The sequence below is a fragment of the Typopeltis vanoorti genome, chromosome 12, assembly GCF_054136105.1.
Source record: "Typopeltis vanoorti isolate ZY-2024b chromosome 12, IOZ_Tvanoo_1.0, whole genome shotgun sequence".
Taxonomy (NCBI): domain Eukaryota; kingdom Metazoa; phylum Arthropoda; class Arachnida; order Uropygi; family Thelyphonidae; genus Typopeltis; species Typopeltis vanoorti.
Window position 1 is genome coordinate 36,056,538 of NC_143560.1, and position 21,463 is coordinate 36,078,000.

A 21,463-nucleotide genomic window follows, 5' to 3' on the forward strand; every position below is an offset into this window, starting at 1 on the left:
AAATAAATATCGAGAAGGTGGCAAAATATTCTGGAGGTTGTTGAAGAAGCTTAGAAAATGGAGGAAAGAGTGCTGTAAAAGGAGTTGGAGATGATAAAGGTGACAAGAAAACAGGAGAAAAAGATATCCTTGAAGTAATGGAGTAATTACTTTGAAAAGTTGCTAAATGAAACAAGTAGTGATAGCACAGTGGTAAAAAAACACTCAACAGGCATACAATCAGGAATACATATCCATACTTGAAGTAGAAAAAGCCATCAAAGGCTTGAAATGTGGAAAAGCAGCAGGAGTAGATGATATTCGACCAGAAAAGGTTGAAGTTCGGTGGTATAAAAGTCTTACAGTTGCTGCACTGCATAGTTCAGAAGGCCTAGATAGAGGGGAAAATTCCTGATGATTGGAGTAGAGCTCTCATAGTACCCATATATAAAAAGGGAAAGAAAACTGAATGTGAGAATTACAGAGTATATCCCTACTGAGTGTTCTTGGTAAGATTTATGCCAGTATACTTGAGAAACGGTTGAGAAGAATTGTGGAAGAAAAGCTTGGTGAAGAACAAGCCTGGATTAAGGCCAAATAGAGGCTGTCGGGATCAGATCTTCATTTTACGACAAATAGTCGAGAAGGCATGGGAATATAACAAAGATCATTATTTAAGTTTTGTCGATCTGGAAAAGGCATATGACAAGGTGCCAAGAGAGGAGCTATTCAATTTGCTACAGTTGTATGGTGTCAATGGGGCATCATATCAAGCAATACTTAGTCTTTATTTGAGTTGTAAGTCAGCAGTTAGAACTGAAGGAAGTACAGGAAGAAGGTTTAATGTTAAATCTGGTGTGAGACAAGGATGTACATTATCCCCTCTGTTATTCATTATCTGTATGGATCACATTATGATGGAAAGTGGTATTAAACATGATATCAAAATTGGAGATGTTAATGTCAGACGATGTTATACTTCTAAATCAATCCGCTACAAGTCTGCAAGATTCCCTGAGTAAATTAAATTACTGTTGTAATAGATATGGTATGAAGGTCAGCAATAAAAAGACAATAAAAATAGGCAGAATCGTTGAAAATGTCAACTGCGTTGTGAATAGAGAACCTGTGGAACAAGAAAAACATTTCAACTACTTAGCACGATTTTTAGTGAAGATGGTAAATTAAATATGGAAATAGACAACAGAATCAACAAAGCTGGTAGGAAGTCAATTGAATAAATTCATATGGAATAAGAGAGAAATTAGTCGGAACACTAAATTAGCTGTATACTGTATTACAGTATACAGCTAATTTAGTGTGCAACATCATATTAAAAATGAGGATATTAGGAAAGAACTTGATATTGTCAGCATCCAGGAATGCGTTAGCAGAGCTAATCTCAGGTGGTATGGTCACTTAAACAGAATGGGTGAGGAAAGATTAGTAAAACAAGTGTTCTCTTCCAGGTTGGCAGGAAAACAACCGAGAGGAAGACCAAGATATAGGTGGAGTGATACGGTACAAAGTGCGTTAGACGATAGAAATATAAGATCTGATAATGTTGGAGTCTTGAGAAGTAACAGACTAATTTGGAGGAAAATTGTAGATAGGAATTTAGTAATGATGTAAATCTTTCATGTTGTACTATCATATCCTATACACCCCTTGAGGGTACATGGCAGGAATTTGATGATGAAATTTTGGAAATAAAATTTCATTTTGATGCATGCACCTATATATGTTTCGAATGATAAATGCATAATATCAAAATTAGCAGAAAATATGTACATAACAGTTTACTTCATAATAACCATTCATTTCCATATGTAATGAGCAATTCCAGGAAGCCAAGGAAGTTGAAGGTCAAAGTACTACAGATTACGTTATAAATATTATACATTATATGTGATATGATTCAAGATTTACGTATGATTATCTATAAGGGAATATCATAAAAGAGCGAACCTTCATGCAATCTGTGAACTAATTTTCTAACTAAGATTATGAATAAAAAAATAAAGAAAGCAGTTTGTAACACATGGAGGCTGTATTTATTTTAAGATTCGGGTTTTTTGGGAGAATAAAATGTATTGGTGATTAAGATAATTAACAAAAAAAAAAAAAAGCTAGTGGCATTGTTCTCCAGAGTGATACAATCTTCAGTGAAGAAATATGAAATGATCTCTTATTTGCACTAGCATTAAAAACTATAATTATATGATAAAACAAGTAGCAAAAATAAATGTCACTTGTAGGTAATATATAATTTAGATTCCAGTTACCGAGCAAACAGCAAGCCCTGCGTTTCTGGCAACATGTAACTGAATGTAGCTACGTATGCAAGGTATTCTGGTTAAGTGTTTTCATCAGTGTGAAGGTTACTGCACCTTCTAATGGATATTACAGTCAAATGCACTTTGTTTCCATTTTTTTTTCAACAGGTGGTCTGACTCATATCCAGGAATTGCTGGACATATATACTTCCTGGCCGGTTGGGAGGTTAACCCTGCGGAGGTCGCGTTCGAAAAAATTGCAGCTTAGGTTGCTTGTATCCAAGAGATACATTCATTACTAGTGTGTGCTGAAATGTGATAAAACTTAAAATAAAAACACTACAAATATAATACATGATGGTTTGTTTATTTTCAGTTACAATCTAGAAATTATTGAAAAAAAAAACAAATAAAAAAAAAAACAACTAAACCAATAGTATACTGACATCAGAGTTCTCAGTATCTCTCAGATACAATTTACTATCAAATATCACACACCTCTACATAACACGTGTTAAACCAAAATGACTTCAGTTTTCTAGCGAATAACACTTTCAATGAATTTTTTCTGTGGTGAATTTTCCCCGTGATAAATTTTCCTGTCGATGAATTGTCCGTGAACCCTGTAAAACAAACAAGATAGTTTGTTTTACAGGGTTCACGGACAATTCATTCCAATTTATTGGAATGATGATAAATGAGGTATATTACACAAGTATATGTCTCATTATAGTAACTGAACAACCCAGCTCAATAACAGCTTTTAACTGCCAGGAAGAAACAAAATTTAGCAAATTATTTACCATTTATGCCCTGATCAACATTTCACTTATGAAAATCATCTCTCCACTCACCCCCAAAGTCTGTGCATTTGAATTTTTTTTTATATCATTCATACATTCAAGAGGCTATGAAGCCTATAGCAAATAAATGCTGTGTGTAGGCTGAGATCAAGAGGAAAGTAATCTGTTGTTGATACTCTTGAAGATCTGGAAGTTGTAGTCCTTGAAAAATATTTCATGGTAAAGGTTGTTGGAAGGACAGATGAATGGAAGTAGTAAGTTTGATTGATCCCCACTTCAACAGCAAAATGATGTTCGGCAACTGTTACTATAGTTTTAGCAGAAATGGGGATAAGACGAATGCTATTTCTGCTGAACAGCATTCATGAAAATATCTGTAGAAGAGACATGATGCCTAAACTTGACCATCTGTGACACAGTGGCTGAAGAGTTTGTAAGAGAGGGATCATCAATGCCTGCTTTGCTATAAAATACCAATTTATTAACAATTTATTGTAAAAGTAAATAAAGATTTTCAAGGCAAGTAATTTACCTGTATTAAGTTCAGTGTAATTTAATGGTGAAATAAATTGTATATTTAAGTATTTCAGATATCAAGTCATAAAATGAGATTCTTTGTTTTCAATGTTGAAGAAAATAATTACAACAAATTCATATTTTGTTATAGGTGGTTCCACTAACTTGTGATCAATGCAGATTGAATTTTTGCCTGAAACATCGTCATCCACAAGATCATGATTGTCAACACTTTCAGATCTCTAAAAAAACTATATCGGCAGCTGGGTATGGTGCATTAATTTTAACTTTTAAGTATATGTGCATGCAACCACTCAGTCAGCTAATTATGTAGGCAACTCCTATTTGGTTGGTGAAAATTAACATTATATTTCTAGTGATTACATATATGCCAGTAAAGTTGGTCAATTGGTAGATCCTCTGCTACTAATGGCTTATGCAAAAAGTTAAGCAAGTTTGAGCGCAGTTAGTAGTTGGAAGGAGTTCAATCATTTGACCCTGTTGGCACACTCTCCCTTGATGAGTCTTTGGACTCCCTGGAGTGTTAAATAATAATAATATTATTTAAAATAAAGAGCCAATAGGCTTCATTTCGGCGATGTAAGCATTATTTAAATTAAGGGGATATTAAATCCCACATTGCTTTAAAACCGAATAAGAAACTCAAAGATCGGAATCAAAGAGTTTCATGCCGAATATAGTAACTATAAAAGTATCGGCGACTACTAGCATAAGCTAAAGTACGTAGTGCAACTCGTAGCAAAGGTGGGTAAAGCTCTGATCACTATTCTTAGTATTTCCCATAATGTAAAACACATCTCATAGGAGATATATGATGTTATACATTATGGTGGGAGGTCACTACCCAGACTGGTTTCGATCTTTATTGAGATCTCATTGGTGAGTAGCTAGACCAAGTATAATACTAAGGTTATAGCGAAAAGAACTTATATACTCTGCTACACGAGTTGTCAAAAAGGTGCACCCATAAATTATTTAAAATAAAGAGCCAATAGGCTTCATTTGGGTAGTGACCTCCCACCATAATGTATAACATCATATATCTCTGAAATACTAAGAATAGTGATCAGAGCTTTACCCACCTTTGCTACGAGTTGCCCTAGTTTGTACTACCTGCTTTAGCTTACGCTAGTAGTCGCCGATACTTTTATAGTTGCTATATTCGGCATGAAACTCTTTGATTCCGGTCTTTGAGTTTCTTATTCGGTTTTAAAACAATGTGAGATTTAATATCCCCTTAATTTAAATAATAATATTATTGTTATTAAAACATTCTGTTTTACAGAAAACCTGCACATACTTGGTTGGCACATTCGCCAACAGTCACTCATTCCCCCTCCACACGCACACACTCCCAACAATATGGGATTATAAAATCCATATATAACAGGACAAAATTGATCAGTTCTGATAACTGTGCCCTAACTACTGAATTTGATCACATTCTCAACACTTTCTTAGCCAATGGTTACAACCTCCACAAAATCCAAAAAATATTAAGACTCCCTTTTTGTAATTCTCCACTTCAGAACAGAGACTACACAAAATCTATCACCATTCCATATATCTGGGATAATATCTGAAAAATTAATAAAAATCCTAAAGAAAAATTAGGGGATGTGGCTGATCTTTGGTGGACCACATAAAAAATTGGCATCCCTTATCAGCTCTGCCAAAGAGGCAGTGCAGCCAATATCAGTATTTTTGAACACATGGACCACATTTGGTCCACAATTATAGCCATTCTGGACTTGCTGACTATGCTTTGGACATCCACTTCTTATTTAGTGGAGCAGAGTAGCCTTCTTTCAGCATTTCCTGGAAGGCTACTAAGAAACTTTCCAGACCTCAACAAATTTGGGTGCATTAAATTGTCCCAGATTTGGGAAGCACTCATCCTCAGATCTTCAGCTCAGCAGCCAAGATCACCCAATTTATCCCCCACTAGAGGTGCCATTTAGGACGTGAGGTCCCAATGTCTGTTTCCTTTCTTCATCCTCATATACCCAGTGTTAGTTCCTGCATGCACATATCATTGTTCTGTGATCCCTGATGATGGCAATTTGATTTAGCTGAAATATTGGAAGTATTAAAGTTATTGTAATTAACATTCAGTATGCATTGTAATTTCCTGGAAAATAATAGTTATGAATAGCCAACATATAAGTCTTCTACCAGAAGCCCTTTTACATTGACCTAACCTGAATCACAATGATCCTCTCTCTCCCAAAAGGTCGGAAGGTTTTCAGTTTATGTAAACATCAAAAATAGTTTTAATATTGTTTATTAATATTAATTTCTATAGTTTTAATATTGTTTATTAATATTAATTTCTAGCAGCATGTGGCAACTGTTTTTAATTGGAAAACCGATTGTTGTATGTACCTTGTAATCTTGTTCTTTGACTTGCTTGTTGTTTCCACACACTGATGATGTGCTGTTATTTCAAGTGTGAAATATTTGTACAGCTCTCTCTATATGCATGGTTGCATTCTCAAGAATCACCACATATATCCAAAATGCATAAAATGGTCTTATAACATTGGGTAATAGTGGTTGCACTCCCAAGAGAGTGAGATTCTGATCTTTCAGGATTAATTTAATCATAAATGTTTTTTTATACAGGGTTGAATTAAGGGATGAGAGTAGTAAACAAAATATTTATCATCATCAAATTCCTGACATACCCTCAAGAGGTAGGTGTACAGGACAAAATATTTATTACATATAAAACATTAACTTTTAAAGTAGTTCTTTATTTACAAGATTAATACATTATAACCACATTAAAGTCACTGGCATGGTAAAGTTGAAGGCTCATAACAGGTTGACTGCTTTTTCAGGAATTTCTCAATAGAAACCTGACTTGCAGTTTTCATCTTCTGATTATAGATATCCTTATAGCATTTAAGGATATTTTCAGTCTCCCTTTCACTTTAGAACTCCTCACATAGCAGTCATGTTCTTTGACATTGTCAGAGTCATGACCTTCATTGTGAGAGTTTTCTCAGGCTCAGCCTGCACAGAACTTGACTAAGATTCCTTACCAATATGCTTTTCCATAGCCAGAAGATCATCATTGCTCAGGGTGCAGAAATTATTTACAAATAAAGACAATGACCAATAAAGCAATAGAGACACAAAATGGACACTCAGCACAACTGGAGGAGGTACGAAACAAATTTCCATATTTGGATATGAAACAGCAGTAGTTGTCATATATCGAAATAAAGCCACATATATATGTGAAAATGCAGATAACAAACATGCTTATAATGGATTACCTGTACTTTCATTAAAGTGCATTACTGTGGTTATCATGTAATGCCACAGGTGCCTTTAAAGATATTTCTTTGAAATTCTGTTGAATTAATAAAATCCCTTTGACTGATTCAACATCAACTAGTGTGCCCTCCTTTGTCCACTGGACCTGCGATAGTAAGGATGCAATTTTCATAACGCTTCCTTATCAAATATTGAACAGCTGATTTGGCATTATTCCAATTTGGTACCTCATTGAATGTTAAAGAAAAACAACAGTAATCTTCCAGGGATTTCATTCACTTGTCCAAATATTCTCTACAAGAACTACAGACATTTTATTTTAGATCACAGAATTTGTTACACTCTTGAGAAGCTCCCTCATGCTTTTGGGCTAGTAGTTCCTTAACCTTTAGAAGCAGAAAGCTTTGAGTTATACATCTATTAAGAATATTTTTAACTGAGCTCACATTATTCAACCCTTCCAAAAGAGAGGCTTGGATGTACATGTGAGCAAAAGTTGTCTGGTCTTGGCAAGGGAACAGAAGGCATGGCTTTCATTTGGACAGGAGGCAAGTTTCTGCTGTTGAATTTGCTGTTAGTTGTTTTACATTTATTATATGCTTTGGCATAGGCTGAATATGAAGCTGGGATTCTTGTGGCAAGTCACTTGTGTTAAGCTGAGTTTTTTTCTTCAGCGGCTTCCACACATCTACTGTTGAACCAGGGGCTTGAAAAGTGGACTGAGTAGAATTGGGAGATGCCAGCGGGAATAATTTCTATGGCTTATTGGCAGGTTTCTGGATCAGATGAGCAGAAGCAGTAGTCAGACCAAAGAACATGAGGATGGGTGGGGTTGGAGAGTGGGTTTCTGTGAGCTGAAACTTGCACAATTGTAATCTGAGTTGTTAAAAATGAAGATGACCTCTGTGGTATATCTGGAAGGACAACTGGTTAAAATAAAAAAAAAAGGAGGGACTGGAGAGGATTATGAGGAATTCAGATAGGTAGATGAACAATTTGCATTAAGTCATTGCTTATAGCAAAAACTTGTACATACTCAGCTTGATTCACGATGTTGGAAAAGTGGAGCTAGTTCAAGTGGTAGACATTAAGGTCATCTAGGAAGATGACTTCGCTATTTGGATAACCTGATTGCAGAAAGTTTGAGCAGCTTCATGGATGGGAAGGTGAAATGAATGGAAAAAAGAAACCTTGAGCAGAGGAGGATAGCAGCAGGGGATTCTAAATTAAGCATTCTCTCACAGGCAATATTGGATCACACAAAGGTACAGGTGCCACCATTATGACAATGTGTAATCAATATGTAATTTAGGAATTAAAAGTGGACTGTTGATGTAGCTGCAATTTTTATTTCTTTCAGTAGCAGGTAGCTGGTCTTGGATGTGTGCAGGTGATGGTGAACATCATTTATGTTAGAATTGATGCATGTAAAGTGGATGTGATTTTTTTTTTTTAGGTGGGGATTTTGGTATATATTGAATATTGAGCTTGGTTTGAGTTTGTTTGATGTAATCAGTTTTCAAGGAAGATTTGTTTTGATTGCAGTATCACTATACATTTTTTTTGCTCATTATTAGATGCTTTTGAACATGACACCCATACAAAGAGCAACCAATCTCCCTGCCATAGCATGGCCTCAACAGTGCCTCCCACATATCATTTCTCAGATTTCTTCTCCAGGCATGGCCTTGCAGAGAATTTATGTTCTAACTGACCAGGAAGCCTCCTGACTTGTTACTGATAGGTTCAGGCCCATGTGCTGTCTTGCAGCTGGCCAGATACTACTAATGCACTCTAGAAGTGTAAAGGTTCCGGATCTCTTAAGTTTTTCTGGCATACCCTTGAAAGGTAATCAGGCTCACTGCATGGAGAGAGAGAGGAGGGGGGGGGAGGCAGAGAAGCCAGAGCCCTTACTTTGTAGGCCAAACATAGCAGTTTTCCCTTCAGCTATAAGCACAGTTGTAGTGTTTCACTATTGTATTGAAGGTAATTTAGTGGATCTCATTGGTATTTCCTCCAACTGGAAAAGTATGTTTAAGGTTCCAGGTGAAATTTTTTGAGTCAGCGAAAAAAAAAAGGTGGCTGACATAAAGAAAATGTTGATTTTTTTAAGGAAATAAAAGTGAGAAGTGAATACCACACGTACCAGTCTTGGCAAAATATGGAGAAAAAGAGCAAAGCTAATGGTAATGGTATCTATTATTATTATCATCATCCTAAGACCCCATGGAGTGACATACTTATCTAGGAGACTCACCTGCTGGGTTTCTGTTCAGTACATGAACTGATCATCACTTACATAAAGTTCCAACACAAATATGTGTATGAATTAAAATAAAGAGAAGACAAGAAAAAACATTTCTTAACTGTTATTATTGCTAGTGATATTTTTGTGCTGGTTTGGGGTACAATATATAGGACATTTGAAATAGGAAACAATCATCACTTTATTTTCAGATAAAAATTAATGTTGTATTGAAAAGACAATTATGTAAGCAAGTTTTAAAAAGAATTGAAGTCCTATAGCTTTTGGAGGTGAGCTTTACATTGTAAAAACAAGAATCAAACCTTCAAGATTCTGAAGAAATTGTTGATGTAGCCAGAGATTAGATTGTCTGCAAAGATAGAAAAATAAGAACCTGATGGTAGCCTCAGGAGTTAAAGCCGGGCAAGTAAATTTTTACTCTAAGAGAATATAGAGAAAAATGTAAAAAGACAAAGCAGTCTGTAAAACCAGGCTAAACAAGTCATGGGAAGACTGGTAAGAATATAGAAAATATCAGGGAGGTTATAGCAAAATATTCTGTGGAAGTTCCATTCGGTGAGCTTAGAAATTATTATTATTTGACACCTCCATGGAGTCCAAGGACTCATCGAAGGAGGGAACCTTCTCTACAGCTGTGTCTCCACCACTCAATCCACCAACGCCATCTACTGCCGACCACCACTCGTATTTCCACAGACAATCACAAACATCCATGCCATGGGCATGGATGTTTGTGATTGTCTGTGGAAATACGAGTGGTGGTGGTAGATGGCATTGGTGTAGATCAGCATTTCCCAAACTATGTTCTGTGGAACACCAGTGTTCAGTGAAAACTTATCAAAATTAATATGAGCCTGGAATGGTTTTAAATGCTGCGACAAGTTCAAACTTGTTTGAAAATCAGGTGCTCCTCACTTTGTGTGTGGATTGTGCTATTGAGGCCAGTTTGCGCTGGCCTTAACTCAGCTGCCTGCAGTTGTCGACACCTCCGAGCACAAGTGAAGTACGGAGGTATCTATTCTAGGAAATGTGCAGTCACAAGCAAAGTCAATGCAATACAACCTGCTGCGCTTAGCTTTACATTAAATATGAAACCGGTGATACTCTACTCTAACTAAGGTGTTCTGTTAATTTTAGGATTTGTGAAGTGTTCCATTGTAGAAAACGTTTGAGAAAAAACCCTGGTGTAGATGATGATTACAGTTGAAGAATTGGGTGGAGACAGAGTTATAAAGTAGATGCCCTCCCTCGATGAGTCTTTGGACTCCCTGGAGGTGAATCCCATAATAATGCTGAATATAATCAGCGAGTGCTTATTAATAATTGAGGAAGAAAGAGCCCATCAAAAACTGCAGATGTGGAAAGGCAGCTGGAATAAATGATATTCAACCAGAAATTCTAATTTTATTATTATTATTATTACTGCAACTCCATGGAGTCACTCATCAGTAGAGGCCCTAAACATTATGCTAAGCATTATTCAATATTTGTGAAATATCTGTCATGCTTCACTTTGAATTCATTCACAGTCAAGGCACTGACAACAGACTCTTGCAACCTATTTCATTCATTCACCCTCGCCATGCAAAAAATCTAGTCCTGACTTCCCTGCTAACTACATTCTTGCTTAGTTTCCGAGGATGGCCACTAATTCTAAATTAGTGGCCATCTAAAACTCCCACTTGACCTGTTTGGGAAAAACTTTCTTTGTATTAATCTTGTAAAACCCCTTCAGTAATCTATATATGTCTCAATCATACGATCCCTTTCTGCCTGTTAACTAGTTCCTGTAAGCCACAAATTTTCAGCCTATCTTTGTAAGGTGCATTATATGTGTATATACATACCTGTCAACATCTTGGTCATTCGTTTCTGAACCCTCTCCACCTCATCTCCAAGAAACTCAGGTGACCAGATCTGTGCACAGTCATCAAGATGGGTCTTACCAAGACCCTATAAAGAGGTATATAATAAGCCTATTTTTCTCAACTTTTCAGGCGTGTTCTTCAGTAATCAAGTAAACCAATGAGCTATTTTAGCCACTCTTGTAATATGTCGTCTAAACTTCAACTGCTTGTTCACTAACATCTTCAAAGTCCTGGATTCATCAGTTTCACGAATCCAGTGACTGAGATGAAATATGATTGTGTCACTATACATAACTAAAGATATTGTGTCATATCTTTAGTTATGTATACATGCTGTATTTATTCCATTAAACCCAATGAGTTCTGTAATTTCATAACTGTTTTTGGAGTATTATGAGTAATTTCATGATAATGTTAAGATGAAAAATTTGTTGGTGTTTTTGAAATTGTAATGTTTTTGTTTCTAAGTGTTATATTTATTAATGATGCCAGCAATTATATATATTTTTTAATCTGACTTGTAGGGCTGCAGCATTAGCAAGAGCTCAAGTAAATCATACGAAGCCTGTTAAAACGACTGGTTCTTCACCTCCTTCGAGAAATCTCTCTTCTGGTCCATCCTCAACATTTCGTAATAAATGGGTAAGTGACATCTAATATTGGTCACACAAATGTGGGATATCTCATTGTATTCAATTTTGTATGCTCTATTTTCAACCCTCCAAGTATATGTTCTGAAGAACAAAAAGGATTTCGTTCTTCAGAACATTTACCTGTAAAGGATGCAAGTGGTGGCGGATCTATCTTCATATGTCTTTATAATATTATATTATATAATATAATATTTATATAATAAAGAAATACAAAGGTAGACAGTTTAACAGCCACAGGATGTGATCCTGTGGCTGTTAAACTGTTGATTCTGCTGATGGTGCAAAACAATTGAGGAATGCTGCGTGAACATGTGAAAGAATTTGCCTCTTTAAATTCAACAGTAATAAAAAAAAAAAATAAATAAATAAATAAAATCTTTCAGGTGCCATCTTGAAACGTTCCAAAAGAAAAAGCAATTGTACGAGGGAGAATGTGAAATTTCAGGAGTAAGCAGCATGATTAGAGATTGACCCTAGTGTTTTGCAGCATTTAAGTCTGAAGAGAAATAGATGATGCTTTATTGGGAGATTTATGGAGAAAAGAAAAAAGTCATGTTCAATCCTTCTTAATAAAATTAAGAAGGACAAACATTCAAATTTAATCCCCTCCCCCTTCCTAGTTCTTATACTCTATTACATTACTATGCATTAATAATTACATATTGAAATCTGTAGTTTACCTCAAGGGCTCACTTTAGTGAATACAGGCATGGCAAACAAACCTGAGGCACTTGACACTGGGCCATGCCTTATTTCATGTAATATACATCTGTTATATTATATGTAGACTGGTCCCCTTTCTTCTTCCTTTTTTTTCTTATAATGCTATAAGAGCAGTGGTTTTCAACCAGTGTGCTGCAAGATTCTGATATAAAGGAATAAAAATTGATGTAAAAGAAATTTTTTTGTACAAAGTATATGAGGAGTCATAATGTTTATATTGCATCAAATGCAATTGTTAAGAGTGAATAAAATTTATGATTATATTGGTATAATATAATTTTTATACCTGTTATTATAGATACACATTATCGTATGTGTTTATGGGTTCCTCCAGTTGTGTGACAATTATAGCATACACTGCTCTTAAACTGTAGCATTGGCACTGTATAAAGATAAAGATGAGACGGGTTTAATCAGTGAACAACTGAAATCTTTGAGCATTTTTCTCACTGACACAGCTGAATCAGTTTCAATTCTGTAAGATCTGTTTTGTTGTGTTTCAACAGTGTTGAATTTTAGTGAAAACTGAGTGCTGCACCTTTAAAATATTACGAGACCAGTGATTTCAAGTGATACGTGTATTTTCTTTTAACTGGTAAGAGTTTTTTTTTTTTTTTACGTTGATTTTTTTATTTTTTTTATAAGGATCCATTCAGCATGGACAAGTTTCTAATTAAAAATTAGATGACAGTGAAGTAGTAAGTGATGCTAGTACATCTAAAGCCATTGTCTGCACAATGGAGATAGTCTCATGGGTGCTGTATGTGGTGAACAACTGGTAAATCAAGCAATGGTTCGTAGCAAAATGAAGAGACGTGTAGTCAAAACACTCCCACTGGTGTGAGAAACCAGTGGAATATTTCAAAAGACTTGTACTCGATAAAACTCGCCAGCAAAAAAAAGCGACGAATTTGTGACAGTATCTGGAAAAAGTGCAAGAAGCAAGTTATGCTGGCCTGATATATTTCTTAATAATTGAATGTGCCGTAGAATTTTAGTTATTAGTTTTAGTGTGCCATAAAATAAAAAAGGTTGAAAATTGCTGTATTAGAGTATTTGAGAGCTAGGGTGAATCTTTTCTATTTTGCTATTTCATCTTGTCTTATGCAGTGAGAGTCTGCCTCACCTAGTAGGTGGAAGTCCCAACCCACCTGGCCAATGTGGGATGAATTGGGGAACAAAACTTCCCAGATGTGTGGAAAGGGCCTCTGCAACCCTACCACTTTCTTCTTTTTGCAGTGACTTCACTCCAAAATGCTAATATAGTTGTGCCTTATAACACATCTCATGCTGCATTGGTTGTTGCACAGAATAATCAGAGCCATGTTCGGGGCTTATGCAGAAGGTCCTGTTCAAGAAGTATATTACAGTCTCCAACAAAAGTCAGTGATATTGTGAATGAGGAATACAGAAGGTGTAGAATTAATCTTAGAGGAGAATTTTACATAGGCACATGGAATGTTTGGAGCCTACAGATGGGTACTCTTGATAATGTCTGTAAAGAGATGGAGAGGTATAAAATTGACATCCTGGGAATTACAGACTAGATGGAATGAAGAAACTCACTTCAAAAGACAGGATGGTAAGCTATTTGTTTACTCAGGAAGCAACTCAAAACATCATGGAGCAGCTATGATACCGAAGACAGTTCAGGCAAGAACTCTTCTTGGTTATAACTCCGTTAATGACAGGATACTTTGTATTAGACTTAAGGCTCATCCTACCAATGTGCGAATCATTGTAGTTTATATGCCCCATACAGATAGGCCTGATGAAAAGAGTGAGGAGTTCTACAAAAACCTAGATTGTATTGGACTGCCGAGAAAGGATATAATTTTCATCATAGGGAACTTTAATGCAAAAGTGGGAAAGAGTAAGAGTGAGTGCTGAGTGTGGAATGTTTGGTCTGGGTTAATGTAACACCCATGGTGAAAGACTGTTGGAATTTGGCCAAGCTAACTAATCATTACCAGTACCTGCTTCCAGAAACACCCTACGTGGACATCTAACATTGATAGGTCAAGACGACAGATTGATTACATCCTGGCTCTCCAATGGTGAAAGATGTGCATACTTGCTTAGGAGCAGACTGTGATACAGACCATCAGCTAGAAGAGCCAAAGTAAGACTAAGACTGAAAACTTCCAATTCAGGCACATCCCACTAGACTGGATGTTAGAGTAATTCCTAGTGAGTTCATGGAAGAAGCATCAACTCGGTTGGATGATTTTTTGGAGACTAGTGAGGAGAACCCACCAGAAATGCTTTTGGAAGGAAATAAGGTGATAATACAGGATACAGCCAAGAAGTGTATCAATCCAATAAGAAGACAAAGAGATCCATGGATATCAGATTCAATATGAGAACTAATTGAAAGAAGGCAGTTGGAAAAACAAAGAGACACAGGGATTGAAGAAAATATAAGAGATTACATAGAGAAGTCAGAAGAGCCATCAAGCAAGACAAAGAAAAGTTTTATACTAATAAATGTGAAGATAGAGTTCCAGATGAGAAGGCATAATTATTAAAGGATGTTTCATTTAGTTCCTGACCCAAAGCACAAGTTTAAGCCCAAATTGAATGTCATCAAAGACAGGAATGAAGCACTACTAACAGAAGAATTGGAAATCAAAAACAGATGGAAAGAATACTGTGAAAACTGCACAATAGAGTGGATAAAGAAAATTTTCAGGAGAAAATCTGAGGCCTTATTGCTTAACAGCAATAAAGCTGCAGGTGCAGATGGTATCATAGCAGAGTTAATTAAGGCTACAGGGGATGGAGGGATAAGAGTGTTTCATAGATGATTACAAGGATATGGGAAACAGGATCATGGCATAAAGACTGGTAGAGTCAGTTTTTTTTTATTTTTTTATTTTTTTTATACCACTACATAAAAAGGGAGATATGAATGATTGCAAGAACTATTAGTTTAATCTCTCGTGCAAGCAAGAATTTATTGATCATTCTAAATAGGATTAAGACCAAAGTTGAGGCAGAGATGCCCAAGGAACAAGCAGGTTTTAGGAAAAGTAAGGGAACCAAAGATTGGATCCTTTGTCTTAGACAGATCATAGAAAAATATAAAGAATTTAGACTCCCTCTGGTATTCTCCCAGATTTTTGGTTAATTGATACAGCCATAATTGTTGAGGTTTGGAGTAGCTTTTAAAGCTGCTGCTGATTCCAAAAACAATCTCTCTGACTTATGATTTCTGTGTAGCACTTTTGTTTTCTTCCATTTGATCCTGTGCAAAGTAGTATCCAAGGCATGGTCTTCTAGACTCAACTTGCCATAATTGATAGTGCCAAATTTATTTTTAATGTTCTCCAAGGAAGATGTCTGCAGTTCTTCCTGTCTGTATATAGTAAGCATGGCAATTCGATAAGTGGAAGTTAAAATTGGCACGGCATCTACACAGGTTAGCATTCTTAAAGAGGTGCCGAGATATACCAAACTGTGTCAAAATTAAAAGCAAGTTTCAGTTGGCCAAAGCCCAGTGGAGTTTAGCACTATTGTGTAAACAGACTAGTGCTACTTGTATGGTGCTCTCAAAAATAAATGCAACTATCAACACTCTATGTGATAAATTGTGTATAGAGTGTTGATAGTTCATCACAGAAAAAGAATGCCGAGAATTTTTATGCTTGCAGTAAGATGAGTGGTTGAGGAAATCAGTAGTTTTGCTTTGGTAAATAAAAATAAGTTCCATAGATAATCAAGTTGAATTTCAGTGGAACCCAAATGGGAAACAATGTGCCTGCATAGTGGATATGGAAGATTTTTATAGATATTTTTGATTAATGTTGAAATTAATATAGGGAAGTATTTTTATTTTTTCTAGTTTTTACGTAATGCCATGCTTAAAAAGTAAAATAAAAACAAAAGCATTATCATTTCCTCTATATTGAGTTTAAAGTATTAATTCATATTTCCGAATTTTAGGGACACAAAACACACGTGCTGAAATGATTATTTTACTTATTTTAATAAAATAACAATTTGACGTTTCGACCCCTATAGTTCCCTATACACATGTATCCTTCTGATGATAAACTCAATACAGGGGTCGAACATCAAATTGTTATTTTATTAATAATAAGTAAAATAATCATTTCAACACGTGCGTTTTGTGTCCCTAAATTCGGAAATATGAATGCTGATCACCGTGTAACCTTAAAAGTTAAAGTATTAATGATTTTAAAATTTGTGAGATATAATTTTAAATCTTCTATCAGTATGCATTGTTTAAAAAAAAAAATTCTTTACAGCATCAAGAAAAAGATAAGAACTGCATTTTATCTTAACTGAAACTTGCACATCAAGAATTGTTTGTACAGAAGAACTTTGTCACTTATTGTATTTGCACATCCTTTACAGTTGGCTTTTCTACACCTGATCATTGCTTAATTCAAGAATATTTTAAAATATGTAAATATAAAAAAATCACTGTAAAAGATCACATAATAAATATTTGTATATCTTTATAATACCAAGAAATAAGTGTGTATCATTCATCATAGTGCTTAATCTTCTAAGCTAATATAGTAACAGAGATCTGTACTATTTTTGCATATCAAATTAAAGTGAATAGTCACCAATGTGATAATACATTATCAGATTATGGATTGCATGATCAGATGAAAAATGAATGTTTTGCACAAAACAAAGTTATTTGGCCTGTGAGGATATTATTTCTGATGTGAAACTACCAAAATCTGACACATTTTCTTAGCCATAATAATAATGACTACAATTATTTGTATCTATTGCATTATATTGATTGTGATTAAAAAAAAATTTTAAATACAATATGTATTTCTTGAGTATCTTTTTATATATTGGATGCCTTGAAAAAATTGTGACTAAAAAAAAAATAGATGTTAGCTGATTGCCTGCAATACCGTTATATTGAATCTTGGTTTTTAAGATTTTTATCAAATTAATTTTCTGGTAATATTCTCTGATGCCATCCTTAATCATTTTTTTATCTTTTATTTTTTCATACAGATAAATGATATTGAACTACAAAGTCCATTGCATCTCTGAAAATTATGCTTTTTTTTTTTGGCAATGACTTTTATCTAACTCATGAATTAGGTTGCATGATGCATACCTTATTGGTATTCCAGTTTTCCTTATTCTGATGTTCTAGTATTTTGGTACTCTATTCAGTATATTGCAGCTGTTCATAGAACAAAAAATTGCTCAGAATAGCATTTGAAACAGTACATCTGTAACCAAAACAGTTTTGATTCATTCCCAAAGTATAGTCTTTTAGTGACGTAAATACTATGTTTATAACATATACTTCTAGGAAGGACCTCCCATGATGAGTCTGTTATTACTAATTATACGTTTTTACAAGAAAATCCACTGTGCTTGATATTTACTCTTTTCTACTACGGATGAATGCTGATTTGTCCTTTCCCCAAAAAAAAGTGGCTTGGGGGTGAGGGGGGGGGGGGCTTCATTATCATTGCTGCTACATGTTAAGACTGTAAACAAAATAGCAACAGTCATTTCATTTGTTTCTAATGGTAGGATTTTTCCTTTCAGAAACATTACAGTAGGCATTGTCAAAAAGAACAACTGAATCTATTGTGCAGTAGTCACTAACAACACAGAATACTGGGTTTATTCAAGTATTATTCTTCCATTAGTATGGAAGCTGGTTGCCACTCCCATTAACATAAGTATCTTTGAATCCTGTGTAGCAAAGCATTAACATAAAACTTACTAATAACATAATATTTTGGCACAAATATATATATAAAAAGAATTACATCTTTAGATTTTTAAGAAAACTAACTTTAGTGGGATTTTTGAGGTCAGATTTCCCAGGCTTATCTCTCTCTCTATATATATCAGTTTTAAAACTGGAAAGGGAAATAATTTCTGTAGATAGTTTCCAGTATGAGACCACATTTTTTTTAAAGATAATTAACAAATTATCTTTAAAAAAATATAACCATACCAATTTTGTAAGTTATCAAACTTACATGTTGAATCTTTAATATCCACTATTTCTATGTAATTTATGTCACCGAAATGAAGCCATGTTTGCTTTCTTTAAAGACTGAGAGTTCACTTAAGAAAAATACATTTCCCTGACATTGGATTGCTTTAGCACTGAATAGGAGTTTTTGGTCTCTCTTGAGGTTTCTGATGAAAATGATTTCATGGTTCATAAAGAAAAATATGGTTATTCTACAAGCATTGGTATTTAGTGATGGTAAATGCATTGGAATATCTTATCAAATGCTTTTTTGAAATTTTAAATCTTAGTACATTGTGCATATGCAGGGACAAACATTTTCATTTATAAGAAGTTATATAAATTAAGTTTCTTTACACAAACAGACATAGTAATTATACTTGCAAATCAACCTAAATTCATGGTCATCCATGAATTTAGTTTGACTTGCAAGTATAATTACTCAGTTTAAACTGAGGATGGAGAACAGATGTCCCCCATACAAATATTGAAATATTTTAGGGCTATAATCTTGTATTTCATGGTAATAAGAGTGTTCTTTCAGTACATCAAGGTCATGTGCTAGTGGTATGGAGTAAAGGAAATAAGGAGTCATGGATCAGACTTCTCAGGCAGTTAGTTCCTGTGCTGATTATCTGGATGGTACTAGTAAAGCACCAATCATTTAGAACATCGAGAGGAAATGGACAGTATAAAAAATTACTTATTAATCCTACTACACCTTAAGTTTTCAGCCATCAAATGAGTCTCATCATCCTCACATTATTTCTTTCAGAAATAATGGTCATTATCAGTAAGTTCATCATGCTAAGAGGGCTCAGCAATATGTATTCCACCATTCTCAATCCAGAGCAGATCTCATCACTTTCCTTTACTACTATACCTTTTAATACTACTATCTACTAATCTGGCATATCTCCCCACCACTAATGCTGAAGTATTCCAGAACTATTACTTTTCTCTACATTTTTCTCCCTGTGTACTTAAAAATCCTATCTGTAGTTTTGCTGAAGATAGTGCACTCCGGTCATCCTCTTCACTTGACAAACTTGACACTGCTCAATTATTCAAAACTGTTGTTGCTTTTAACACTGCTTCTCATCTATTATCCATATCTCTTGTTCTCTTTGACATCTTCCAGTGGGATGAAGGTACCTCATCAAATTCACTGTTTCCAGAACATACTATCTTATTTGTTGCAAGAGGGAAAGATGTGCTTCATTTCCCTTTACCTTAATGGGCACACTGTGTATAACGTTTTATTTCTCAGCTTATTAATGAATCTATAATTGAAATTACTAAAAACATTTGTTCCATCAACTTTTCAGCACAAAATTGAGTTAGCATCTGATTCACCAGTATTGGATATGGAGAAGAAATATATCAAATTTCAAGTTTGACAGCCGATCAACTTTTATGTGTTAGGTCTAATAATAGAGCTTTGATTAGCATGTGTGTGTGTAGGGGGGGCAGAAATTATAAGATCTGACAAAAATGCCCACCTTCCTTTTTTTCCTCCTGTAGGCTTAATGAGCCAGAGGAACTTGGCATTTTCCCAAAAGATGCCAAGCATACTATCCAAAAGAACAGATGTAAATTTCATCTGTTATTCATCAAGCATACTATCCAAAAGAACATATGTCTGGTTCTTTTGGGATAGTATGCTTGTTTGGTAGGATGCCAAACCAGTTTCAAGGAAGAAAAACCTTGCTGCCTTGTATGAGACTGGCTAACTTGTCTTCACTTTGAAAAGCCTGATAAGGGTTATTTGTATCCTAGAAGGGATTCAAAACCAGGCCTTGGATTTGAATCCTGTCCAGGATGCAAATTAGGACTAAATCCTAATTTGTTATTTGCCCTATTTCATTGATTCAATCAGAAATAAGCATAAAGAATATCCATCTCTAGTTCAACATGTTCATAAAGCCAAATTATTTCTGATATTAGGAAACATCTCGAGCATTCTTGAAAACAAGCAAAAAGAAAAAAAAGATGATCTTTATCTGATTAAATGTATATGAAGGTAGTGTCTCCTACAAATTATATTTGTAAAACAAAGTTTGAGTTATCTGTTTCTTGATTATCCATACATCTCCTTTCTTACGCTCCATTACTTTGGATAATTGATAATGTACTATATATTCATATTAGTGATGATTTCACCAGTAAAAGTAACTTCAAGATATGTTTGTTTTGATGCTTGTTATAGATGCTGTGAAACTTGTTAGAACAGTCTGAGTTGAATGCAAAATAACTGCAGATTACTTATTCAGGAAACAACTGCAAGTGTAAGAAGCTAATTCTCCATGTGGCTCACATTAAAAAAAATGAATATTTGCTTATTGAAAAGTTAGACTGGTAGCATTATATATATATTTTTAATGAAAACCACATGAAGAGGGGAAAAAAAGATTTATTTGTATAAAAAAAAGCACTTTTTAGTATTGATACAGTTTATTTAACAGTACAATGCACACACGTAAACATCTTGAAGATCTGTCATCACTTAAACATCATTCACTGTACATGTATAGACATGAATCAATAGAAAACCAGGCCACTTTATAATAAATACACTTTTAATATTTACAAGACACAAGGACATTTGATTACCACTTAAGAAATTACAGAGGAGGGGAGGGAGGCAAATGGCTGTTAAAATTGTAATGAATTCAGACCTAGGTAATATTTTTTTTCTGAAAATATATATATACTGTTCAGAAATATTGTACCAAGTCCATAGATTTAATTATGAGCATAAGCATTTGTAATGAAAATTTCGTCGCTTCTATGTTTAACTTTCGAATGAAAGATTTAGTGAGACTCACACACTTTCTAAATTGGAACATGCTGAGTAAAAAATTTTTCACAAACTTTTTCTATGATGTGTGCCTTAAAAATCCAACAAAGATACATGTCATAATTTTAGAAGTTACAAAATCATTTGATAATTCAGTAATGAACTTTGTTTTAATCAGAAATTTAAGTTGCACAGTTGATTCTCACTATATATAAAATTTGTATGGATTGCAGAAATAGTGTTATAATGGACAGTTTATAGTTTGTTTGTTATAT

General features: G+C 34.6%; 1 protein-coding gene across 8 annotated transcripts in view; it reads left to right on the plus strand.

Annotated features, from left to right (window-relative positions):
- LOC150100692 (AN1-type zinc finger protein 2A) overlaps positions 1-17,197 on the plus strand; it is a 316,183-nt gene extending 298,986 nt beyond the window's left edge. For all 8 annotated transcript variants that reach the window (XM_090401817.1, XM_090401818.1, XM_090401819.1 and 5 more), the window contains 3 exons: positions 3,726-3,841; positions 11,539-11,656; positions 16,662-17,197. In XM_090401817.1, the coding sequence (XP_090257943.1) occupies positions 3,726-3,841; positions 11,539-11,656; positions 16,662-16,697 (270 nt within the window). In that variant the 3' untranslated portion in view covers positions 16,698-17,197. The remainder of the gene's footprint in view (positions 1-3,725; positions 3,842-11,538; positions 11,657-16,661) is intronic.
- Positions 17,198-21,463: the final 4,266 nt, after the last annotated feature.